Below are 27,531 nucleotides of genomic sequence, written 5' to 3' on the forward strand. Positions count from 1 at the left end.
GATTTAACATTTATTCCATTTTCTGTATTTCAACAGCAGAAGAAAGAAAGGAAACCTTCAGGAACTTTGCAAAAGGTAAAAAAAAACAAAGTTTGACTGTGCGTTCACAGTTTATTTTGCAACAAGCAGCTGTCTCCGTAACAGAAAATGTATCTTCGGAATTCGTTTGCATGTTAATTTGCACCAGATCTTATTTCCTGCCACCTACAAACATTTCTGTAAATAGATGTCTTTAAAAGCAGCAAAGTAAGTGACGGGCAACTGTTATGAACAAGAACAAAATATTTTCCTTCCCACTGGGATCTTGGTTTCAATCCAGGGGACATGACAATTCTGTACAGGCTGCCACAAAGTAAGTTTCAAGACCAAATTCTAATGATTGTTTGTAAGTTAACAAAATGAAATTATTAATTTAACAACTCCACAAAACTTTGGTCAAGATTTAATCGGCCCCAGTGTGGGTCTGGACAACTTGGAGAACTGGTGGGGAGGCCAGTCAGTCCCGAGCGGGAGGCCCAACAGTTTGAAGTGCCCTCTAGGCACTTAAGTGACCACCGTCAGGGCTTACCCCAGGATTCAGGTGGTGGACATCGCACCCACTGAAAACTGCCAGCTAATCAGAGGCCGACACCTCCTCGCTGCTGTCAGCGTGTGTGTGGTGACAGCTGCCAGCCTCACACCTACCAGAGGCCCAGGATTGCTGATGGACTCCCAGGCCAAAGGTTAGTAAGAGCGGGAAGGGAGCCACTGGGTAAGGGGGGGGGGCGGGTGGGGGTGCAGGTCACAGGCGAGTGGGGGGGGTAGGTGGTGTGGCGGGCGTGGTCAGAGGCAAAAGGGCAGAAAGGTGGCTTCCTCCCTGAAGACAGGTTCCTCAATTGGGCACAGAATGCCTACTAGCAAGGGAACCCCCTGGGAGGATGATGGGAAAACTGACAGGCTTTGTCGGCCAGCCTTTGGGAGTTCCCATGTGTTATGCATGTTGGGGCGTGTCCCTTTAAGAGAATGGGTCAGGTGAGGTCATGTCACCCTGGATGGAGCTCGCCAAGCCAGTCTTGTGTTGACCATACTAGAGAATAGACGCGATAATAAATAGCTCCAGTCAGTTTACTCCCCCTTACCTCATAGTCTTTAGTTAGTCCAGATTAGACCTCATACATAACAGCATGTGACTTCCATTTAATCCCTAAGTCACCACTGAATTGCGGTGGACACAGGGATAACTGGCGTAGATTGGCTCCTTAATAAACTGAAGTGACATCCCACGCGTGGCAGCCAGGAATCCTGCACCAGCCCATTCTGCCGTCCGCCTTCCAGTCGGGGGAGGTTTTGCCACTACCTGGAGACTGAGGGGGGGCCATTCCCATGATTAAGTGGGCCTGGCTGCCACTGTGCTCATGATGATGGGCTGCATTAAATTCCACCCCTTATATTTACATCATTCAACTAATTCGATAGGTGAGGTCTTCTGTAACTTGTTTCTAACAGTCTGTTAGGCTAAAGACAACTGATCAGTTATATACATGGATTGAGAAAGTCCCCACTGTTAACACTGATGAAAAGGGAGCAGGTGATTCACAAGAAGCCCAGAAGAATTCTTGGAGGATTCAAGGGATGGTTGAGGTTACTGAGATAGGGAGGGGTGAGGCCAGGAGGGTTTCTCCCCTCATCAAACTGTAGAAAAATAATTTTAAGAAGTCTCATAACATCAGGTTAAAGTCCAACAGGTTTATTGGGTAGCACGAGCTTTCGGAGTGCTGCTCCTTCCTCAGGTGAGTGCTACCAAATAACCCTGTTGGACTTTAAGTTGGTGTTGTGAGACTTCTTACTGTGCCCACCCCAGTCCAACGCCGGCATTTCCACATCAAAAATAATTTTGGAATCAAATTGTCAGTGATCCAATGTAAGTCAATAATATAAAATAAAAGCAAAGTACTGTGGATGCTGGAAATCTAGAATAAAACCAGAAAATGCTGGGAAAACGCAGCGGGTCTGGCAGCATCTGTGGAGAGAGCAACCGGGTTTACATTTCTAGTCCATATTAATCTTCTTCAGAGCCAATGTCAGCTTGAATTTGAATGGATTCGGATATGAACAATGAGGATTTTGGATGAGTTCAAAGTTATGGAGGGTGGAAGTTGAAAGACCAGGCATAAGAGATTGGAATAGTTACAGTATGAAGATACTCTGGTCATTGGGCGGCACGGTAGCGCAGTGGTTAGCACTGCTGCTTCACAGCTCCAGGGTCCTGGGTTCGATTCCCGGCTCGGGTCACTGTCTGTGTGGAGTTTGCACATTCTCCTCGTGTCTGCGTGGGTTTCCACCGGGTGCTCCGGTTTCCTCCCACAGTCCAAAGATGTGCGGGTTAGGTTGATTGGCCAGGTTAAAAAATTGCCCCATAGAATCCTAAGATGCGTAGGTTAGAGGGATTAGCGGGTAAAATATGTGGGGGTAGGGCCTCGGTGGGATTATGGTCGGTGTAGACTCGATGGGCCGAATGGCCTCCTTCTGCACTGTAGGGTTTCTATGAATTTCTATGAATTCTATGAATTCTATTGATATTAGTGGCTTAATCCGCTATACAGTCCATCATAAAACATCTTCAGACAATGTATAGAAACGGGATAAGGGACAGATTAAATTGAGAACTATGATTCAGCATAGATAAAGGAGAGTGAGATTCCATATTGTGATGACACTGTGCCTTTAAGAAATGTATTTTTATCATGTTTCTTGTGAAGGAGATGTTCAGAATTCAGCTCTGATTTTGTGGTGCCGCTTTGTCTGCTCCAGGCAGCCCATGTGCTGAGAATCCAGAAGAATAATTTATCCTAAATAATGGGGTAGAATCATACAGCACAGAAGAGGCCCTTCGGCCCATCGAGTCTGCACTGACATATTAGAAACACCTGAACTTCCACCTAACCCGACCTGCCAGCACTTGGCCCATAGCCCTGAATGATAATAATGATCTGACCTTAAATTAACTGGCCTGTCCCCTCAGTTAAAGTTTATTTATTAGTGTCACAAGTAGATTTACATTATCACTGCAATGAAGTTACTGTGAAAATCCCCTAGTCACCACACTCCAGCACCTGTTTGGGTACACCGAGGGAGAATTTAGCAGCAGTTAGTGACCCAAGCTGGGAATCGAACTTGGGTCCCTGATGTTGTGAGGCAGCAGTGCTAACCACTGTGCCACCGTGCCACCTGGTGTTTATTTTAATCTGAGCAAATGCACTTTTGTTTATTTTTTTTCTCCTAGTTTATCAGAGTAAGGTTTACTTAGGTTGATTGACAAGATAAAGAGTCGTATGCTAATGGGAGGAGTTAAACTTACAAGGAAAAACAAGTGAAGTTTTTCTGCTTGGGTTTGCAAGGAGCAGGATGTCTTTTCTCTCCCTCTTTGGAGTCCGTTGTTTGGGACCTGCTAGAAAATAGGTCTCTCCCTCCAGAAATGTTCAAAGGCTTGAGAACTGGCAGCCCATGTACCAGCATGTGAGCCTGTGTTGTTTGCTAACTAATTTTAAATCTATGAGGAATATTGCTTAAATTGGAACTCACAGAGATAGATTAGATGGATTAGCAGTTAAGAATTGTATTGTGTTGTGTTTAAGTACTTCAATTGTTAAAAGTTAAGCTGATTCATTTGTTATAGTTGAACTGTATTGTTAAAACAAAGTTTGGTTTAAGAAAAGCTTCCCAGTGGGTCAATAGAATCACACCTGGAGTGAAACATCATATCCTCACACTAATGCCAAAATCAAAAGAGTTGGGGTCTAGCCGAACTTCATAATATACCTTGGAGTTTCTGACCTGGTTCCTAACAACATAAGAGATCAAAAATAATGCTACCAGACAATGCCAAGATAAATCATCCTTAATAAATACATTTCTGCAAGGAAGGTTTATTATCCAAAAGATTTTTTTAAAAACCAAAAACCTACCATTGAACATCTCAACAATGCATTGTAAATTGTTGTGGTGGTTGTCACATGACTGGCCTTTTAATCTTCTCCAGATGCGTTGAATTGTTCAGGAAAACCAAATTGGTTCCAGAGATAGAAAACGCCATTCATACTCAGCTTGCAGAGCTGAGGCTGCTGGGAGCAAAGGAACGATTGGCCGTCAGGTCCAGTGCAGTCTGGGAGGACACAGAGGATGCATCTGCTGCAGGGCTACTCGAGACAAAACTGGGATTGAAAGGCTTTGAACAGGTAAGTGTGAAGTGCTAAGTAATAAAAAAGAGAACCATATGGTGAAATCTTCCTCTTATTATAATCTTTAGGGGTGATCTTACCAGCTCATAACACCAGTCGATTGTCGAGGCAAGTGGGTAAGATCACAGGAGAGGTGGAAAAATGGCTTCGCACCTGGTTTCTCCCCTCTCGCGATACCACTGGCCCTGTGAAGACGGCATGATCAGCCTCACGCCCAGGAAGGGTGTGAGACTGATTATAATATTTAAATCTCAATTTAAATATTATTCGTGAGCCCAGGATGGAATCGTCCAGGATCACCAGCGAGGATCCCGTATGGTCCCCAGCAAAGGGACCTGATGTGATGGCCTCAGCGTAAGGGCCGGAGACCACTGAAGCCTCTTGGGTGGTCGGGGGCAGAGAGAGCAGTGTCCTTTGGGCAGCGCCAGCCTGGCACTGTCCACCAAGCACCCTGGCACTGCCCAACAGGCACAGGGCAGCGCCAAGGGATGGGACCTAAGGGGAGGAGGCAGGGCCTGAAGGGAGCTGGGCCTAAGGGGAGGCAGGAGGGCTACGCACTCTGCAATCGAGGATTGGCGAGGGCGACGATGGGCCGGAGGGGTATTAAGGCGGAGATCAGTCGGTGGTGGGGGGTGGGGGGGGGGGGGGGGGGTATCAAGGTGGTGATCAACCGGGGGGGTTATCCGGGTGGTGATCAACTGGGAAAGCCAGCAATGGGCAGGGAGGCCAGTGATCGGGTGGGGGGGATGTCCGGGGGTGTTGGGGCGGGTGGGGGGAGGGCGATATCTGGGGAGTGGGGTGTGTGTGGGGGTAAATATCCAGGAGGGTGGCGGTGTGATATCCAGGAGGATGAAGGGATGGGGGGAGATATCTTGTGCCATGGGAGGGTGTCGGGATGCAATATCCGGGGGGGGGGTAGGGAGAGTGGCAGATTGCTCAGCGTTCTGTGTACAATTATACACAGATCACTGCAAAAACAAGGCAGTGCACAATAAGCCCCTTGCAGTCAGCAGCCGGCTTCCCGGCAAGAATAGACTCCATCCACTCGCCCTACTGCCATGAATCACACTTTGCCTCATTTTTTCTCTAAGTGGCGTAAGATCGTGTCTGAGAGATCGCCCAAAAAATGAGTGTGATTCTCTCCCTTTTTCAAGCTCGTTTGGCACTTAGAATTTTTTCAGTAAGATCACCCACTGGATCTTTGAAAGTGAGGAGATGATGTTTGGTATTGCAGAGAAATTGGTGGGATCCGTCTTAGTCACATCTGCCATTTAATGTGCAGTGTGGTGTTTTGACTAGTTTCCCTGTTAATTCATATTTACGTCATGTTAATTCTGAATATTAGAGTGTAGGAAAGATATTGTAGATTGATTTTCTGACTTTGCATATTAAAGTTTATTTTGTTTCAAACCATGGAATCGTATGGCTTTATTCGCTTAGTAAGTACCTCCAATTTCAAACATCATCTGCTTCAAACAAACAGTTCTTAGTCCCTAACCAGATCGTAACACCGTCATAGGTTCATTGCAAGCATTTGAAAGGGTTTGGTCAGCGATTTTCAATTAATTCTCCATTGCATTCCTTTTACAGGTGATGCCATGAATTATTTCTTAAACTGCTTGCCCACCACTGGAATAACATTTTGTGTACCTGACATTGGAACAGAATAATGAGATCGATCTCTACTGGGATGGCTTCCTTCAGTACTGTGCATCTGATCCTCCTATTAAAGATTGGAAAATCTCATTTAAGGAAGAGGATTCACGAGCAGGTCACCCTAACATCCCAATCCATTATTTCACGGTTGAGTCATGGAGTCATAGAGGTTTACAGCATGGAAACAGGCCCTTCAGCCCAACTTGTCCATGCCACCCTTTTTTTAAACCACAAAGCTAGTCCCAATTGTTCGCATTTGGCCCATATCCCTCTGTACCCATCTTACCCATGTAACTGTCTAAATGTTTTTTAAAAGACAAAATTGTACCCGCCTCTACTACTACCTCTGGCAGCTTGTTCCATACACTCACCACCCTCTGGGTGAAAAAATTGTCCCTCTGGACCCTTTTGTATCTCTCCCCTCTCACCTTAAACCTATGCCCTCTAGTTTTAGACTCCCCTACCTTTGCGAAAAGATGTTGACTGTCCAACTGATCTATGCCCCTCATTACCTTATAGACCTCTATAAGATCATTCCTAAGCCTCCTGCGCTCCAGGGACAAAAAGTCCCAGCCTCTCCTTGAGTGACAGACTCTGCTATTTAAATGGCCTCAGCAATCTTTCATCAACATTGCCACTACAACGTCCAGACTAATGTCTTTCTGGTTTGGAGACAGTGACAAAGTAGGCTTTGTCTATAACTTTCATGGTCACAGGATGAATCTTTGCTTCCACAGGTAAATGACGCTGTGCAAGAGTGCTGGGCCTCTCTCTACTCATTCCAGGCACTGCAATATCGCCACCAAAGGGGACAACCTGTGCCATCAAGCATGGGTGTGGTAATCCAGCAGATGGTATCTGCTCAGGCAGCAGGTAGGGTTTGCCAAATCTCCTCGGAAGGATACTGGAGTTGTAGCAACTTTAGGTGACAAACTGACAGAACAGATCATTCATACAGTATGTGTCTGAAAACTACGCCTCTTTATTTCTCAAGGGACGAAGGTGAGAGTTAGCTGCAAAATACATCATATTAAGGGCGGCACGGTGGCACAGTAGTTAGCACTGCTGCCTCACAGTGCCACGGACCTGGGTTCAATTCCAGCCTTGTGTGACTGTGTGGAGTTTGCACGTTCTCCCCGTGTCTGCATGGGTTTCCTCCGGCTGCTGCGGTTTCCTCCCACAGTCCAAAGATGTGCAGGTTAGGTGGATTGGTCATGCTAAATTGCCCCTTAGTGTCCTGGGATGTGTAGGTTAGGGGTATTAGCGGGGTGGATGCGTGAGGTTACGTAGATAGGGCGGTGGGTGGGCCAGGTAAAATGGTCGGCGAGTTGTGCAAATTCGATGGGCCAAATAGCCTCCTTCTGCATGTAGTGATTCTATGTTTTTGCCCAGTTAGGACTTAGTGCCTTCAAATTGGATGTTACTTTCATTAGATTCTTTAAAGTGCTGAGAGGCACTGATTATATAGGCATGAACAAACTTAATGCATGACTAGAAGACAGGGGTAAATGAGCCTTAAGCAAAGATAAAGAATAGAAATATTTCTCCCACAGTCTACATTGTTTTAGGATGCATTCAACTAAGCAAATGGCAGTTGAAACCATTTTGATTTGCTCTTTCAACCAGCAAAATAAATGTGAGGATGGAGGTCGGAAGGCCAGGTGAATCATAGAAATCTGCAGGTGGACAAATATTCTGGAGTGTTTACTTCATTATTTGAGGACCTGGGAGCATTTCATTTGGGGAATTAAAGTCAATGATAACACTGAGGAATAATGAGAACTTGCGACTGTAAAGGTCTGTTGGCCTTTTCCTAAAAGTGTTTCTAAGATTAGGATATGTACAGTTCTTCCTAATCTGTTTTTTTAAATTCATTTGTGGGATATGGGCATTGCTAGCTGGCTGGCCAGCATTTGTTGCCCATTCCTAGTTGTCCTTTGGAGGGCAGTTGAGAGTCAACCACATTGTTGTGGCTCTGGAGTCACATGTAGGCCAGACCAGGTAAAGAAGGCAGATTTCCTTCCGTAAAGGACATTAGTGAACCAGATGGGTTTTTCCAACAAACGACAATGGTTTCATGGTCATCAGTAGATTCTTAATTCCAGGTATTTTTTATTGAATTCAAATTCCAGCACCTGCCATAGCGGGATTCAAACCCAGGTCCCCAGAACATTAGCTGATTTTCTGTATTAATAGTCTAGCAATAATATCACAAGGCCATCATCTCTCCCTCTGTGGAAGGACCAAACTTAAAGAGATCCAGTAGCTAAACTTATCCATGCTTTCTTCTGTTGATACGTTGCGTGAGGTTAAATTTGACACATGTAAATTTTGTGAATTCGAGTTAAATCATTACCCGGTTGAAGCATAGCATCCTAATGGGGCTCAGTCATCTCCAATCCCTCATCTCTACAAGTCCTACAAGTGTAATGGTGTTAAGTAATGTACTGTTGTTCTAAGCAAGGCTTTATCCATAAAACATAATGGCCGGAATTCTCCGAACTCACCCGTGACTGGGATTCTCCGGTCCCGCTGCGGTGAATGGAGATTTTGCTGAGCGCCAAATTCTCCATTCTCGCTGACAGCAGTGGCAGGGCATCGGAAAATTGCGGCTCATGTTTTACACCAGCAGTGTGATACATTTATTTTAAATGCTTTCTTCACAATATTGTTACAGGTGTATTATTTACCTGTGATCCTCTCACTGGCCACCCAGGAAGGCTGATTATCAATGCAAACTTTGGGCTAGGAGAGGTGAGACACTGCAACCGAATGTTCTAGCTTTGAAATTCAATGTAATTCAAGTTCAGGGACAGCAGTATGACCCAGAGCTCTTTCTGTAAATAGAACCATAGAACCATAGAAAATTACAGTTCAGAAACAGGCCTTTTGGCCCTTCTTGTCTGTGCCGAACCAATTTTTGCCTAGTCCCACTGACCTGCACTTGGACCATATCCCTCCACACCCCTCTCATCCATGAACCCTTCCAAGTTTTTCTTAAATGTTAAAAGTGACCCCGCATTTACCACTTTATCCGGCAGCTCATTCCACACTCCCACCACTCTCTGCGTGAAATCCGGACAGTTAGCACCCAATTCTGTACATGTATTTATAACTAAGAACATAAAACTGTCTATTGATTCCTCTGTATGTCCCTATCGAGCCCCTTTTACACCTTTCTGCAGCTCACACCCTGATGTATAAACTAAATTCAGAAACCTATGTCCCCAGTTAAGGCAATTTTCACATATTAGGAGAAATCTTGTGCTCTTTTGTTAGTGGTGAACTTGAAGCAAGAATGGCTCATACTTCAGCAGAATGGTGACATATTGAGACCTTCCTGCCTCTGCCTGAATTAATTTCTGATTGGGAAAGTCCATGGTTGGCCTTCCCCAGCCTATTGAGGCCCTTTAGTGGCCAAGTAATGATCGTTAAGGGCCTTACCCTGCCGCTGCTGGTATTAGCCCAGCTAAAGATGGACCCGTCGCCATGTGGCGTACACATGTCTCTATAACTGTGTGGCCAGCTTGTCACCTCCTACCTGTAACAAAGGTACTCAGTGTCTAATTGAAGGACTAGACTGGACTGGGAAGGGAGGGGTCCACTGAGAGCCACCTCCCAACTATGCTGCTGACACCAAGCCTGCACCAGACAGTGGTGACTCGTGGATTTTCACAGTAAATTCATTGCAGTGTTAATGTAAGCCTGACTGTGACACAAATAAATAAACTTAGAAAATTATAAAATTATCTCTCCCTGTTTCAAAGTGCAGCCCCCCCCCCCTCTCGCATTACGTCACTCCAGGGCTTTGCTCGCTCTCTGATTCTGGGACTCCAGTGCCTGTCCTTTTGGCAGTAGCCACAGCCTTGCCGGGCATACGGCCTCTGACTGGCTGGTGGATCTTAGTGGGAGAGATCTCCATCCATGGGTTCTTGATTCCAGGGGAAGGACCACCCCCAATCTCACCACCACCTGGTTGGTTCGGAGGAACTCACCAAGATTCCTTCAACAGAACCTTCTGTACCCACAACCTCTACCACCTAGAACGACAAGGGCAGCAGACACATGGGAACACCAGCTTCTGCAAGTTCTCCTCCAGGTCACACACCATCCTGACTTGGAAATATATTGCTGTTTCCTTCACTGTCACTGGGTCAAAATCCTGAAATTCCCTCCCGAACAGCACTGTGAGTGTACCTACACCACATGAGCTGAAGGGGTTCAAGCGGGCAGCTCACCACAACTTTCTGAAGGGCAATTAGGGATGGGTAATAAATGCTGGCCTAACCAATGAGGCTCACATGGAATCATAGAATCCCTACAGTGCCGAAGGAGGCCATTCGGCCAATCAAGCCTGCACCGACAACAATCCCACCCAGGCCCGAACTCTGTAACCCCAGGTATTTACCCTACTAATCCCCTCATACTAAGGGGCAATTTAGCATGGCCAATCAACCTAACTCTCATATCTTTGGAGTGTGGGAGGAAAATGGAGCACCCGGAGGAAACCCACGCAGACATGGGGAGAACATGCAAACTCCACATGAACAGTAACCCAAGATCAGAAATGAACACAGGCCCATGGTGCTGTGAGGCAGCAGTGCTGGCCACTGTGCCACCGTGCCACCCCTATTCATTCATCCTATGAATGATTTTTAAAAAGTGAATAAATACTATTGTCAATTGTACTTGTCAGGACAGTGCGGAAGATCATATATCATACGAAAGTGCTCTGTATTGAATAATCCCATCAACTATCCAACAAGAACCTGACAATAGCCAGATCTTGGAGGAATTTCAATTTTATTTGCATAACTAAAGCTGTATGAAAGGGTTATTAACATCACATATTTGTTGAATTGAAGTCTACAAATTCAGAATTTACATTCAATGATCCACCAGTTAGTGCATTTCAGCTGCATTTTTCCACTTTACTGGATTACAGGCTGCAGTCCAGGCATTGATAATCTATTCCTTGCCAATTTGAGCCCTCACCCCAAGTCTTAATAATTGAATGGAACTTTCCAGAAATTTAAAAAAATACTTCCAGATGCGTACACTCTGCTGAGTCATTCAACATTGGAAAGATATCTGGAAGAATTTATTAAATTGGGATATGCTGTTGGAAACTGTCAAGATTGTATTCCAAATGTGTTATTGATTGAAAGTGTGCTCAGTGGAAAATTATCCCTGGATTTGAACTGTTCAATCCAAGAATTATGTTTGAATTAAGAGCCATTCTTAGCTGGCCTCAATCCTAGCATGCTGCTGTGACTTGTGACTCAGAGGGCTCGATTTTACCAAATCTTCGTGCCCGAAATCACGGTAAAGTTGGGCGTCGGGCCTATACCGCGATCTGCACCCGATTCCAAGCAGATCGCGGCTCTACGACACCCGATTCGGGCGCAGGTCTGGCCCACGCCCAATGCTAATGCATTTAAATCGACTTAATGAACCGCGCGCCCAACCCAACCGCCAAATCCCACTTTACCGTCTTCTGGCCCGTTCCAAATCCGCGCTTTTAGCGACCTGCAGAATAAAAATCCGAAGCGGATTTCTATTCTGCAGGGGAACCTCCGAAGCCCTCTTTGCCCTTGTGAAGTCACCATCCTCCTCGACCATCCTTTGCGGACTCCCCCGCTAACCACCCCAGCAGGCCCCTCCCCCCCCACCCCCCCAGGATTGGACCCCCCTGGGAGGCAGAACCCCCCAGAAGACCCCCCCCCCCGGGAATCGGACCCCCCCTGAGAGGCAGCCCCCCCCCCGGCAGAAACCCCCCCCCCCCCCCCCCCGTGATTGGACCCCCCTGGGAGGCAGCCCCCCCCAGCAGAACACACCCCCAACCTACCTCGATCGCTGGTCTCCCTCCACCATCCTTCCGTTAGCAAGAGAAGCTGTATGATCCGCAGCTAGATCCACTTTGGTCAACACAAAGATGGTCCTTCTGCCTTGTGGGTCCATCTGGCTCACCAAGTCAGTTACAATACTGCGTCCAGCATCTACTGAATCATCTTGGATACAAAGGATAATGAATGGTACTGGTCGATCTTCCTGGTGTTATCAGTACTGTAACATCAGGAATGCCTGCCGACACCAAGGATATAATTTTTAGCATAAGCAAGGCTTACATGCAGAACCCTAATGCCATTATCCTTTGTATCCAAGATGGTTCAGTAGATGCTGAACGCAGTTTGTAACTGACTTGGTGAGCCAGATGGACCCATCACATCCCCTCTCCTCAGAGCGTGATGTGGTCCCGCTCCCTCTCCTCCCCCCCCCACCCTCCCACCCCCTGATGATCTGGGTCAGAGAGCCGCTCTCTCTGCTTTCTTCTCCCCATCCGGGCGCGCTGCTTCGGATTTTTTTTCGAACTGCGCATGCGCAGTTCAGAGCTCCGATCGTTCCGGCAGCGCTAAGCCCCGCCCACAGCGCGAATCGGACCGGAGCCGTCAAAACGCGTATGGGCGCGCTGGAAAGAGGATCCCAGGCTCGGATCTATTTGACGCCCAGGTTCGGCACTTAGACTCAAAATGGTAAAATCAGGCCCAGAATCTCATCTCACCTGAAAATGTCAGATTTACCTGAGATGAAAAAAGGAAATAGACAAAAGGCGGGTAACTACAGGCCGGTTAGCTTAACGTCATTAAAGAAGAAATAGCAGGCCATCTGGATAAGAATGGTTCCATTAAGCAGACGCAGCAGGGATTCATGAGGGGAAAGTCGTGCTTGACGAACTTGTTGGATTTTTATGAAGATGTGACTAGTGCGGTTGACGGAGGGGAACCGGTGGCTGCGGTGTTTTTGGATTTCCAAAAGGTGTTTGATAAGGTGCCTCACAAAAGGTTGCTGAAGAAGATTGGGTCACATGGAGTTGGGAGTAGGGTGTTAGCGTGGATTGGGGATTGGCTATCCGACAGGAAGCAGAGAGTCGGAATAAATGGGTGCTTTTCTGGTTGGCGGATGGTAACTAGTGGCGTGCCGCAGGGATCGGTACTGGGGCCTCAACTATTTACCATTTATATAGATGATCTGGAGGAGGGGACTGAGTGTAGGGTAACAAAGTTTGCAAACGACACAAAGATAAGTAGAAAAGTGAATCGTGTGGAGGGCGTAGAAGGTCTGCAGAGAGATTTGGACAGGCTGAGTGAGTGGGTGAGGATCTGGCAGATGGAGTATAACGTTAACAAATGCGAGGTTATTCACTTTGGAAGAAATAATAGCAAATTGGATTATTATCTAAATGGAAAGAAATTACAACATGCTGCTGTGCAGAGGGACCTGGGGGACCTTGGGCATGAGACGCAAAAACCCAGCCTGCAGGTGCAACAGGTGATCAAGAAGGCAAATGGAATGTTGGCCTATATCACAAGGGGGATAGAATATAAAAGCAGAGATGTCTTGCTGCATCTGTACAGGGCATTGGTGAGGCCGCAGCTGGAATACTGTGTGCAGTATTGGTCCCCTTATTTGTGGAAGGATATATTGGCCTTGGAGGGAGTGCAGAGAAGGTTCACCAGGTTGATACCAGAGATGAGGGGTGTTGATTATGAGGAGAGACTGAGCAGATTGGGTTTGTATTCGTTGGAATTTAGAAGGCTGAGGGGGGATCTTATAGAGACCTATAAGATAATGAAGGAGCTGGATAGGGTAGAGGTGGAGAGATTCTTTCCACTTAGAAAGGAAACTAGAACTAGAGGGCACAGCCTCAAAATAAAGGGGGGTCAGTTTAGGACAGAGTTGAGGAGGAACTTCTTCTCTCAGAGGGTGGTGAATCTCTGGAATTCTCTGCCCACTGAAGTGGTGGAGGCTACCTCGTTGAATATGTTTAAATCACGGATAGATGGATTCCTGATCGGTAAGGGAATTAGGGGTTATAGGGATCAGGCGGGTAAGTGGAACTGATCCACTTCAGATCAGCCATGATCTTATTGAATGGCGGGGCAGGCTCAAGGGGCTAGATGGCCTACTCCTGCTCCTATTTCTTATGTTCTTATGTTCTTATGAAACAATCCATTGATGACAGTCCTAACTCAAACCACACTTCAACATGTTCTCTCCCACCTCACCACATAAACATCACCATTTTTCTAATACCTCTCTACTGGCAGGGCAGTTGGTGGTTTTGGGGAGAGAAGGAAGATGGAATGTGCAAAATATGTTACAAATGTAGTTACTTAAGATGATAGAAACATAGAAAATAGGAGCAGGAGGAGGCCATTTGGCCCTTTAAGCCTGCTGTACCATTCAAGATGATCATGTCACAGGATGACACGGTGGCAGAGTGGTTAGCACTGCTGCCTCACAGCACCAGCAACCCAGGTTCGATTCCAGCCTCAAGTGATTGTGTGGAGTTTGTATGTTCTCCCCGTGTCTGTGTGGGTTTCCCCTGGGTGCTCCGGTTTTCTCCCACAGTCCAAAGCTGTGCAGGTTAGGTGGATTGGCCATGCTGAATTACCCCTTAGTGTCTAAAGATGTGTAGGTTAGGCAGATTAACCATGGTAAAATGTGTGGGGTTATGGGGAATAGAGCAGGGGAGTTGGCTTGGAAAGGAGGCTCTTTCGGTGAGTTGGTGCAAACTCAATAGACCAAATGGTCTCTTTCTGCACTGTCGGGATTCTATGATTCTGTGGCTGATCTTCTATCTCAATGCTATACTTGAGTGCTCTTCCCGTACCTCCAGATGCCTTTCGTGTCTACAAATCTATCTATTTCCTTTTTAAATACATTCAGTGACTTGGCCTCCACAGTCTTATGCAATAAAGAATTCCATAGGTTCACCACTCTCTGAGTGAAGATATTTCTTCTCATCTCAGTCCTAAATGGCCTACATCCTATCCTGAGACTGTGACCAATTGATCCTGTGACTGTAGCCCCTTTTCTTGCCCCCCCCCCCCAGCCAGAGGAAACATCATCTCTGCACGTGGTCTGTTCAACCTCGTCAGAATGTTGTATGTTTCAACAAGGTCCCCTCTTATTCTTCTAAACTCCAGTGAATGCAGACCTAGACAACCCATACGACAATCCTGCCATTCCAGGAATCAGTCTGGTGAACCTTCACTGCACTCCCTCTGTGGCAAGTATATCCTTTCTTAGCTATGGAGAGCAAATTGCACACACTCCTCCAGGTGTGGTCTGACCAAGGCTCTGTACAGCTGCAGTACGACATCCTTGCTCCTCTACACAAATCCTCTTGCAGTTCCATTTAACTTCTTGCTACTTGCTGCACCTGCATGCTTGCTTCCATTGACTGGTGTACAAGGACACTGAGGTCCCTTTGTCATTCAATATTTCCAAATCTATCTCCATTTAAACAATACTCCGCTATTCTGTTTTCCCTACTGAAGTGGTAACTTCACACTTATCTCCATTATAATGTATCTGCCATGTAGTTGCCCACTCACTCAACCTGCCTAAATCACTGTGAAGCCTCTTCACTTCATCCTCACCAAACACAATTCCACCTGCTGTATCATCAGCAAACGTATTACATTCGATTCCCTCATCCAAATCATTGATGTATATTGCAAATAGCTGGGGCCCAGGCACTGATCCCTGTGGTACCCCACTAATCACTGCCTTCCTCTCCAAAATAGACCCATTTATTCCTACGCTCTGTTTCTTGTCTACCAACCAATTCTCAATCCATGCCAATATATTACCCCCAATCCCATGCACTTTAATATTGCACACTAACCTCTTAAAAAAAAGACATTTCCCAATAGATTATTGACTATATTTTCCTTCTCCTATTCTAGTCTGTGGTGAGTGGTAACGTAATGCCAGACACAATTATTCTCTCTCACAGTCGTAAAGGGTCATGCCAGATCATCAGGAAAGAAATGGGAACTAAGAAGCAGCAGGTAAAACAAGCAGGTGAGTACAAGTATGGGAGCAACCACTGCTGACCCCCAAGAGCTGTGAGTCTGGACCAGAAGACATAAGACCATAAGACATAGGAGCAGAAATAGGCCACTCGGCCCATCAAGTCTGCTCCGCCATTCAATCATGGCTGACTTTTTTCTCATCCCCATTCTCCTACTTTTTCCCCATAACCCCTGGTCCTCTTATTAATCAAGAACCTATCTATCTCAGTCTTAAAGACACTCAATGACCTGGCCTCCACAGCCTTCTGCAACAAAGAGTTCCACAGATTCACCACGCTCTGGCTGAAGAAATTCCTCCTCATCTCTGTTTTAAAGGATCATCCCTTCAGCCTGAGGTTGTGCCCTTTGGTTCTAGCTTTTCCTACGAGTAGAAACATCCCCTCCACGTCCACTCTATCCAGGCCTCGCAGTATCCTGTAAGTTTCAATGAGATCCCCCCTCATCCTTCTAAACTCCAACGAGTACAGACCCAGAGTCCTCATCCGTTCCTCATATGACAAGCTCTTCATTCCAGGGATCATTCTTGTGAACCTCCTCTGGACCCTTTCCAAGGCCAGCACATCCTTCCTTAGATATGGGGCCCAAAACTGCTCACAATATTCCAAATGGGGTCTGAGCAGAGCCTTATACAGCCTCAGAAGTACCATGTTGAGGAAAAATTGATTGCTTTTTTGTAATGCTTTATATCAGTGAAGTCTAAAATCTGCAATGTAACTTTGCTTTAATTCCAGCTGAAGGTGGAATTGTGTATGAAGGTATTTTAACATCGCAGGCTGTACAGTGCTGCATTAATGATGATCTCATTCTACGCTTAGCACAGGTGGCTCTTCAGGTTTGTATTTCATTCCATTTATCGGTTCTGGAACTTCTCTTGATCTCTTTGTGTGAAATGATAAGTATTTGGAAAATGCACATTGTAACTTTGATTGGAATACCATGAAGAAAAATACACAGAGTGGCATTTTCCAGCCCTTCCCGCCATGGCCCCACTGAAGGGGAGTCTAAAACTAAAGGGCATAGTTTTAAAGTGAGAGGGGAGAGATACAAAAGTGTCCAGAGGGGCAATCATTTCACACAGAAGGTGGGGAGTGTCTGGGACAAGCTACCAGAGGCAGTAGTAGAGGCGCGTACAATTTTGTCTTTTAAAACGTGTTTAGATAGTTACATGGGTACGATGGGTATAGAGGGATATGGGCCAAACGTGGGCAATTGGGACTAGCTTAGTGGTTAAAAACAAAGGGGTGGCATGGACAAGTTGGGCCAAAAGGCCTGTTTCCATGCTGTAAACCTCTATGACTCTATGACTCTAAGGTGACCTCCCATGATGGCTCACCCGATGGTGGGGTGGACAAGCTATGCAAATCGCTGTAGCCATCGGCAGGGACAGGAAGATCCCACCAGCAGCCAATGGTGAGCCACCTCCGCTACTGGAAAAATTTCAATGGGGTGGGGGGAAGGGGGGGAGGGGGTGCGGGACTGGAAAATACAGCCTTCGTTCTTATAAAATGACACTATTCGAAATCCAGGTGTTGGGTTGCAAGGTGAAGTACTTGTTCAGTGTAGAATGTTCAGGATGTATCATGATGACTACACACACAAGGACTGCCTCCAGCAGTCTGTGTTCAATCTTAGGCCACTTGTGCCTAAGGAACACCCGCAGAGCTCACTGAAAGACCATGGGTGGAATTTTCCCATCCGGCCTGCCTTGGGAATCGTAGCGGGCGGGACACGGACCACGCAAAGGTTCATTGGCCTTGGGCGGGATTTCTCAGCCTTGGGACAAGCGTGGCCGGAAAATCCTGCCCCATGTCAGTGAGGAAGGGAAATGCATGGCCATCCATCAAATTAGGAAAAATAGTGTTAGCAGAAATGAGGCAAGTCTAAGGGATGAATGTTCCTGATTACAAAATATTCAGAAATGACTAATCAGGGGAGGAGGGAGGTGCTGAAGTAATGTTAATGCCAGATTCTATCACAGCACCAGAAGATAGGGTTGAAACATAAAAGTAGAGAAACATAGAAGATAGGAGCAGGAGGAGGTCCTTTGGCCCTTCGAGCCTGCTCCACCATTCATTACGATCATGGCTGATCATCCAACTCAATAGCCCCCTAATCCTGCTTTTTCCCCATAACCTTTGATCCCATTCACCCCAAGTACTATATCCAGCCGCCTCTTGAATACATTCAATACATTCAATGACTTGAGACAGGCAATGATGCAAAATTGAACTAAAGTCAAGGAATAGCAAGGGAACTGTTAATTTATTGGAGGCACGTTATAATCAGCCAAGCTGCAGAAACCATGAAAGAGCTACGTAGGAAAATTACCAAAGGATGTAGTGACAACAGGGATTTATTGTTGGTTAGTTTAATTAGCCAAAAATAGACTGAAGGGAAAGTAATATGAAAGATCTGTGGAGTGGAACTTCCTGCCTGTTTTTACCCATGGACAAATGTAATCAGAGAACAAAGCAAACTTGTTTTGTTAAACCTGTAATTATGCTATACTGAGAGGACAGTGGGTTGGGGGGGGAAGGGGCACCTCAGGGGCCAGACCATCTTGCGGGCACCAATGTTGAAAAGAAGCTGTTGATATAGGATTAAATGCATATGGCGCATTAGTTTTTATAAATAGGGCTGTAGCAGACAAAGGCAAAGGGCAAGGCTGAACTTATTACTAGTTGGGAAAAGATTAGGGCATTCCGTCCAATTTTAGGTTGTGTAATTTATATAGGATATTAAGGTCATATGAAGGCTACGGATGAAAATTGCCCAGATGATGCCAGGGATGAGAGGTTTTAGTTGGTTTGGTTTTGAGGGCAGAAACTGCTGAGCCTTTCATTGGAGTGGAGAAGATTAAGAGATCTGATAGGCAGAAAATTATAAAGGGTTTGGATAAAATAAGATTAATTTCTCCCCAAATAGGGAAAATAACAACTTCTCCCAGTCAGTGAGCTGGCAATGTAAGGGCGTCAGTTTAAGATCATCGTCAAAAGAATGAAGGGAGTGATTAGAATATTTTCTTTCTCTTTCTGAAGGTCGTTAAGGCCCTGAATACCTGACCAGAAACATAATCTATAATCGACTTCAAAGGAGGTGTCATAATATCTAAAAAGGGAAAATATAGAAGGGTGGCACGGGGGCACAGTGATTAGCACTGCTGCCTCACAGTGCCAGGGACCTGGGTTTGATTCCCAGCTTGGGTCACTGTCTGTGTGAAGTTTGCACATTCTTCCCGTGTCTGCATGGATTTCCTCCGTGTGCTCCGGTTTCCTCTTACAGTCCAAAGATGTGCGAGTTAGGTGGATTGGCCATGCTAAAATTGCCGCTTAGCGTCAAGGGGACTAGCTAGGGTAATTGCATGGGGTTGTGGGGATGGGGCCTGGGTGGGATTGTGGTCGGTGCAGACTCGATGGGCCAAATGGCCTTCTTCTGCACTGTAGGATTCTTTGATTCTATAATAAGGAGAGAGAGTAGGGATAGTTCTTTCAGAAAGGCATTGCACGTGTGATGGGCTGAATGGTTTCCTTCTGTGTTTCTGAAGCTTTGTTGTTCTAAAATGGCATAGTGACATAATACCTCACGTATAGTCTCATAATGTCTTTAGATTAGCAGTCGAAATATTGCACCACTGTCTCCCATTTGTGACCCTTAAATCTACAATCAGAATTTATCAATAGAAAGACCATGTCCTGTTCTGTTAAGTGTGAACTAGTTAGGAAAAGATTAGAGTATTCCATCCAGTTTTAGATTGTGTAATTTATATAGGATGTTAAGGTTATATAAAGGCTACGGATGAAAATCACCAAGATGATGCCAGGGAAGGCCACTATGAATGTTGCCTTTAATGCCAGGATGAAAATTGAATTGGTTTTTAAGTTTACATTTTTAGACATTGGAGTGGAAATTATAGTCTAGGTCAGCTTTTGCTAAGTATTGCACAGGACACTTCGGGCGGGATTTTAAGGTCCCTCGCTTGTCCCGAAACCGCAAAATCCCACCCAAGATCAACGGACCTTTCTGTGGTCCACCCCTCAGCCGCTCCAATTCCCGTGGCAGGCGAGACGGTAAAATTCTGGCCATTGGGTGGGATTTTCCGGCCACGCTTGCCCCAAGACCGAAAATTCCTGCCCGAGGTCAATTGACTTTTGCATGGTCCGTACCCCCCCCCCTTCCCCCCTCCCCCCCAGCTATGATTCCCTTACGGGAAAGATGGGAAAATTCCACCCATTGTCTTGGTTCAGATGTTTCTGGAAATTTCTTTGCTATCTTAATGAAAAATAGCCGATTAGAAAAAAGGTGAAGGCTAATGTTATTTTGCTTTTACAGAGACTTGCAACTCCACTGAATTCCTTTTGGAGCAGTGCTGAGCTACTTAAAACGAAGCTCAGTTTTGTCGCTGGTGCGGACTCCAGTCCAGTATACATCCAAAACAACTTTTTTTTTCAATGTTTAATTCATTCAAAATCCACCCACTTAACAAAGTTACAATCAGGCCCTTTGTGTCTCTTGAAGTTGAAGCAAAGAGGACACAATAAAGAGGCAAAAAAACTCTTAAGTTCTGCGGCACCTGTTTCTGCCAGTATCAGAGGTTATGTAGATGAAGGAATCAGAGACAAAAGTAGAGTTTTGGTTTCTGTCTGGCCAACGGGGTATCACCCACCAGCCAAGAGTTGTCAGCCAGTCAGAGACCAGCAGCTGTCCATTGCCAATAGTGTTGGCGGACAGTTGGTGGCAAAGGTCAAGGATCACCAAGAGACCCCCAGACTAAAAATGAATGAAGGTAGGATGATGTGGGGTGGGGGGGTTGTAGGGGAATCAGAGGCTAGGGTGGGCAGAGTAGCTTTCAGCGGCTTCCTGGTATCCCCATCTTCCTGATGTCCTGCCCCTCAATCTGTGCCACATGGACCCCCAAGGTGTGCTGGGCAGCCATCCGAGGGCAAGGGAAAACTGTGGGCCTTCCGTTTAACCCATGGGCGACCACTAAATTGTGGTAACATGACTGAAGTATACACTTTTGTAAGGGGTAGGGAGGGAATAGACAGGAGGAACCTGTTTCCCTTGACTGTGAGTTCAAAAACCAGGGGGGTCACAGATTCAAGAGAAGTGACAGATGGAGTAGAGGGGACTTAAGGAAAAACGCAGAGGGTGGTGGGTTTCTGGAATTTGCTGCCTGAGTTGGTGGGGGCAGAGACACTAAACTCACTTAAAACGTACCTGGATCTGCACTTTTAAGTGCTGTAAGTTGCAGGGCTATGGGCCGGGTGCAGGAAGATGGGATTAGAAAGGGCACCTGGGTGTCTTTGGGTCTGCATGGACAGGATGGGCCAAATGGCCTCCTTCTATGCTGTATTATGTCAATGGTTCTATAATAGGTGTCAATTTGCTCATTAATGAGCCCAATTGATATCATGCTGCCCTGGACAGGAATCCCATGTCAGATTCTTCTCCTCTCTGATTTAATTCAGTGACGTTTTACCATCACTGGGTGAGTGACGTGGGGCCTCTCCAATGATTAAGTAGGTCCAGCCGCCATGCACTCACTGTGACTGGCCGGATTAATTCCAGCCCAATAACTTTTCAATGTTTAAAATGTTCAGCAAGGCCCAGCATTCATCTATCGTATCGATATTGTTGGATCAAAAACATGATTTCCATTCGTTTAATTTACACGCTTATTTTTATTGAAGTTGATTGTCTTGAATTATAAAATAATATTACTGGATTTGAGCAAGTATGCATGAACAGAACATCAACTTAGCCATATATTTAAATCAGACCACTTAATCTCTTGTAACAATTAAGAGCCATTCTGACTGAGACAATGTTGTTCACCAGATACAGAAAGCTTACGGGAACCCAAGGGACATTGAATGGGCGATAAAAGACACGGATATTTATTTACTGCAGGTAAAAAAAAATACTGTGCATGTTATGGAAATTAAGTAAGGTTAATCAGTGTTATTTTTCTTATATATACATATAATTTTCAAAATGTATTTGTCAATGTTACAGGGCTGTTATGATGGTTTGCTTGTTGTATTTAAAACAATTGCTCCCCTCAAGCAGCCAGACAAAGTCACAGAGTGGTTTCAAGATGATTTATTCAAAGAAGACGATAATTATAGGATTCGGAATGAAGCCATTCAGACCACTCAGAGTGAAAAATTCAGAAATACATAGGCAATTATAGGTTCAACTCTGATTACAAGTAATCAGCATATGCCAATAGACGTATAGGAGTTATTGCTATCCAATCATAGCTAATGGCCGGCAGGGTGGCACAGTGGTTAGCACTGCTGCCTCACAGCGCCAGGGACCCAGGTTTGATTCCTGGCTTGGGTCACTGTCTGTGCAGAGTCTGCACGTTCTGCTCTTGTCTGTGTGGGTTTCCTCTGGGTGCTCTGGTTTCCTCCCACAGTCCCAAAGAGGTGCTGGTTAGGTGCATTAGCCATGCTAAATTCTCCCTCAGTGTACCTGAACAGGCGCTGGAGTGTGGCGACTCGGGGATTTTCACAGTAACTTCATTGCAATGTTAATGTAAGCCTACTTGTGACTAATAAATAAACTTTAAGGTTACATCATACATACATAAGGGTATAAAGTCCAATTAAAACTTGTGCATGTTATATCATCAAGAAATGATAGCTATATCTCTGACCAATGATATCTCAACCTCCGTTTCCATTGTTGCTTGTTCTAATGGGCAGACATAAGAACATAAGAACATAAGAAATAGGAGCAGGAGTAGGCCACCTAGCCCCTCGAGCCTGCCCCGCCATTCAATAAGATCATGGCTGATCTGACGTGGATCAGTACCACTTACCCGCCTGATCCCCATAACCCTTAATTCCCTTACCGATCAGGAATCCATCCATCCGCGCTTTAAACATATTCAACGAGGTAGCCTCCACCACCTCAGTGGGCAGAGAATTCCAGAGATTCACCACCCTCTGGGAGAAGAAGTTCCTCCTCAACTCTGTCTTAAACCGACCCCCCTTTATTTTGAGGCTGTGTCCTCTAGTTTTAACTTCCTTACTAAGTGGAAAGAATCTCTCCGCCTCCACCCTATCCAGCCCCCGCATTATCTTATAAGTCTCCATAAGATCCCCCCTCATCCTTCTAAACTCCAACGAGTACAAACCCAATCTCCTCAGCCTCTCCTCATAATCCAAACCCCTCATCTCCGGTATCAACCTGGTGAACCTTCTCTGCACTCCCCCCAATGCCAATATATCCTTCCTCATATAAGGGGACCAATACTGCACACAGTATTCCAGCTGCGGCCTCACCAATGCCCTGTACAGGTGCATCAAGACATCCCTGCTTTTATATTCTATCCCCCTCGCGATATAGGCCAACATCCCATTTGCCTTCTTGATCACCTGTTGTACCTGCAGACTGGGCTTTTGCGTCTCATGCACAAGGACCCCCAGGTCCCTTTGCACGGTAGCATGTTTTAATTTGTTTCCATTGAGATAGTAATCCCATTTGTTATTATTTCCTCCAAAGTGTATAACCTCGCATTTATCAACGTTATACTCCATTTGCCATATCCTCGCCCACTCACTCAGCCTGTCCAAATCTCTCTGCAGATCTTCTCCGTCCTCCACACGATTCACTTTTCCACTTATCTTTGTGTCGTCTGCAAACTTTGTTACCCTACACTCCGTCCCCTCCTCCAGATCATCTATATAAATGGTAAATAGTTGCGGCCCGAGTACCGATCCCTGCGGCACGCCACTAGTTACCTTCCTCCAACCGGAAAAACACCCATTTATTCCGACTCTTTGTTTCCTGTCGGATAGCCAGTCCCCAATCCACTTTAACACACTACCCCCAAATCCGTGTGCCCTAATCTTCTTCAGCAGCCTTTTATGGGGCACCTTATCAAACGCCTTTTGGAAATCCAAAAACACCGCATCCACCGGTTCTCCTCCATCAACCGCCCTAGTCACATCTTCATAAAAATCCAACATGTTCGTCAAGCACGACTTTCCCCTCATGAATCCATGCTGTATCTGATTGATCGAACCATTTCTATCCAGATGCCCTGCTATCTCCTCTTTAATAATGGATTCCAGCATTTTCCCTACTACAGACGTTAAGCTGACCGGCCTATAGTTACCAGCCTTTTGTCTCCTTCCTTTTTTAAACAGCGGCGTAACATTAGCCGTTTTCCAATCAACCGGCACTACCCCAGAATGCAACGAGTTTTGATAAATAATCACTAACGCATCCACTATTACCTCTGACATTTCTTTCAATACCCTGGGATGCATTCCATCCGGACCCGGGGACTTGTCCACCTTCAGTCCCATTAGTCTACCCAGCACTGCCTCTCTGGTAACATTAATGATGTATGAACTGCAGTTGCACATCATTCAATTAGATGGTCCTTCACTCTTATCAAATCTGTTATTTGCACATAGCTTTCCCTGTGTGATTGAGGCTCAGCTTGCAGCTTATGTGATTATTAATCCTTTCAGTTAACATTTCTGAGGAGGAGGATATTTCAGCATCAATTATTTTCTGTACTTTCACAAAAGATCATGGAAAGCCTATGTAATAACTTGAAGGCGACATGTTGTGGCTTGAAGTTATTAATGGGTTTATTCCCGATGGTAAATAGATGTACAAACAAGAGTCTGACAGAATCGAATACGTGGCTGTTCTCCACCCTACCCTGGCTCAAAATAAGGTACCTCCCCAATCCACGCACCTTTGCACTTGATTGGCTCGGCTTCCCGCGCTGCCATTGATCACCCCCTAGGCCCTCCCACCCCTATGCCCTGCCCTCATATGCCCCACCCCCTTGGCACTGCCCCATGCCGAGTCGGGCTGCTAGTTCCCCAAAAGTGGGCAGCTACTGCAATCCCCACTGGAGTGAAACACTGGCGGGCTGGGAGATGCGTGCGGGTCCGGAGTCTTCAGCCCTGGGCCCACTAATTGTATTTAAATTATATTTAAATGACCATGTAAATGGTCTTTGTGCCTTCCCACTGATTTCTGGCGTGGAGTAGATGCCACCGGAAATCTGGCACTGGGAGACACGAGCAGGGCGTGAATGCTTACATGAACCTCGCAAATCGGCCGAGAAGCTCTCAGCCCTCTGGACTTAAAAACTAGCGCAGTGGGAAGGGAGAATCGCGGCCGAGATTTGGTTGAGTGCCAAATTCTCCGTGCTTGCTGCCAGTTGGTGGGGCGTATGACACTGGAGAATTCTGGCCAGTATCTCTTTCCCATGGTGCGACATTCAAAATTGAACAATGGGTTTGAGATGGGTTTGAGAATGGATCTGTAGTAGCTGAACAACTGAAGAATCACTTTCTCATTTTTGAATTCCAATCCCCTTGAGATTAAGGCCAACATTCCATTAGTGTATTTGATTACTTTTTCTACCTGAGCATTAATTTATACTGATTTATGTATGTATTCATCCAAATCCTTTTGCTTCTCCAGCGTTCCAAAATATCTCAATACTAAGAAGATATTCCAATTTGTCTTTTTAAGGCCCGTGAGGGACACCGGTTGTCACATCCTTTTAATCGAAGAATGTTCCTTTTATCCCTAAGTTGTGTCTTCTCCCTCCCGAACAATTATCAACGCACATCACAAGGTTACCACTGACACAGAACTTCTCTCCCAGGGGTGGTGATAGCTCACTGGTATTATCGCTAGACTATTAATCCAGAAACGCAACTCATGTTCTGGGGACCCGGGTTCGAATCCCACCATGGCAAATGGTGGAATTTGAAGTCAACAAAAAAAAATCTGGAATTAAGAATCTACTGATGATCATGAAACCATTGTCGATTGTCGAAAAATCTCATCTGGTTCACTAATATCCTTTAGGGAAGGAAATCTGCCGTCCTTATCCGGTCTGGCCTACATGTGACTCTAGAGCCCTTGGGCAACTAGGGATGGTCAATAAATGCTGGCCAGCCAGTGACACCCCGTATCCCACGAATGAATAAAAAAAATTATTCCAATATTAATCACCTATCTGAGAAATCTGATCACAATCACAGTGTTTGAATATGCAAAGAAATTGCTTTCATGGAATGACGATGACATTACAGACACGATACAAAATTCGCTGTCAGTGAACGCTTTTCACATTATCATTTATTTTAATCAGGCTAGGCCAGTGACGACTCTTGACATCGAATCTGAATTTGAGCTGATGCATGATTTTGACTCCGCATTGTGCACAGACTACTTCTGGATGACGACCTCGAATGTTAGGTACGTAGCTGCTTCTTCATTTTATTGTTCAGCCGCTGTTGTTTAATTAGTTGGGGTAATTTTAATCTGGGGAAGTTAATATCAAAGTGGAAAATCTAAACCTCAATGACCAGCCACGATAGCCTTTGTAAATATCTACTTGAAAATGTAAAGTTCAATTTGAATCATAAGTAAATGAACAGGGGTTGCTGGCTAATAGTTCCTGCGTATTATTGAACCTCGTTTCGGCTCCCCCCCGATCTGCCATTTCACCTGAGATTTCTGGCCTCTTTTGTGGCTGGGGAAAGTGTATGGGGGATACCCAGATGACAAAAAGCCTATTCCTTGTAGTTCGTCTGCTGATCCTGCATGTTTCAACAGGGTTCACAGAATCACAGAATACCACAGTGCAGAAGAGACCCTTCAGCTCATCGGGTCTGCACCGACGCATGAAAGGTCCTGACCTGCCCACCTAATTCCACTCGCCAGCACTGGCCCATAACCTTGAATGTTATGGCGTGCCAAGTACTCATCCAGATACTTTTCAAAGGATGTGAGGCATCCCACCTCCACCACCCTTCCAGGCAGCGCATTCCAGACCGTCACCACCCTCTGGGTAAAAAAGCTTTCCCTCAAATCCCCCCTAAACCTCCCACCCCTCACTTTTAACTTGTGTTCCCTCATAACTGACCCTTCAACTAAGCAGTTGAACAACTGCTCCCTATCCATCCTCTCCATGCCCCTCATAATCTTATTGGAATAAGAGCTCACATTGTGAATTTTTATGGCCTGTAACTGTACATCCAAGCTGACCAAAAGCAACACCATAAAAGATTAATTAGTGCCATATGTTACTATATTGAGATAGAAATATGTAACAATTGCACCTAAATAAAAGTTTCAACAGTGTAAAATACTGTTCTGATGTTTAGCGTAACAAAGTCCAAAGATGTGCGGGTTAGGTTGATTGGCCATGCTAAATTGTCTCCAACTGATCTATATCCTGCTGTATCCTCTGATGGTCCTCATCGCTATCCGCAAATCCACCAACCTTTGTGTTATCCGCAAACTTACTAATCAAACCAGTTACATTTTCCTCCAAATCATTTATGTATATTACAAACAGCAAAGGTCCCAGCACTGATCCCTGAGGAACGCCACTTGTCACAGCCCTCCATTCAGAAATGCACCCTTCCACTGCTACCCTCTGTCTTCTTTGACCGAGCCAGTTCTGTATCCATGTTGCCAGCTCACCTCTGATCCCATGCAACTTCACCTTCTGCACCAGTCTGCCATGAGGGACCTTGTCAAAGGCCTTACTGAAGTCCATGTAGACAACATCCACTGCCCTACCCTCATCAATCATCTTCATCACTTCCTCGAAAAACTCGATCAAGTTCATGAGACACGACCTCCTCTTCACAAAACCATGTTGCCTCTCACTAATTTGTCCACTTATTTCCAAGTGGGAATAAATCCCGCCTCGAAGAATCCTCTCCAATAATTTCCCTACCACTGATGTAAGGCTCACCGGCCTGTAATTACCT

The 27,531-nt window shown here is 45.6% G+C and overlaps 1 protein-coding gene across 1 annotated transcript in view; it reads left to right on the forward strand.

Moving 5' to 3' along the window:
• LOC144492419 (rifampicin phosphotransferase-like) overlaps positions 1-27,531 on the forward strand; it is a 103,715-nt gene that overhangs the window by 29,870 nt on the left and 46,314 nt on the right. The window contains 8 exon segments of the mRNA XM_078210428.1: positions 37-75; positions 4,019-4,214; positions 6,611-6,746; positions 8,551-8,627; positions 15,629-15,746; positions 16,489-16,589; positions 21,596-21,667; positions 25,899-26,000. Of these exon segments, the coding sequence (XP_078066554.1) occupies positions 37-75; positions 4,019-4,214; positions 6,611-6,746; positions 8,551-8,627; positions 15,629-15,746; positions 16,489-16,589; positions 21,596-21,667; positions 25,899-26,000 (841 nt within the window).

Source organism: Mustelus asterias, chromosome 4 (assembly GCF_964213995.1).
Source record: "Mustelus asterias chromosome 4, sMusAst1.hap1.1, whole genome shotgun sequence".
Classification (NCBI taxonomy): domain Eukaryota; kingdom Metazoa; phylum Chordata; class Chondrichthyes; order Carcharhiniformes; family Triakidae; genus Mustelus; species Mustelus asterias.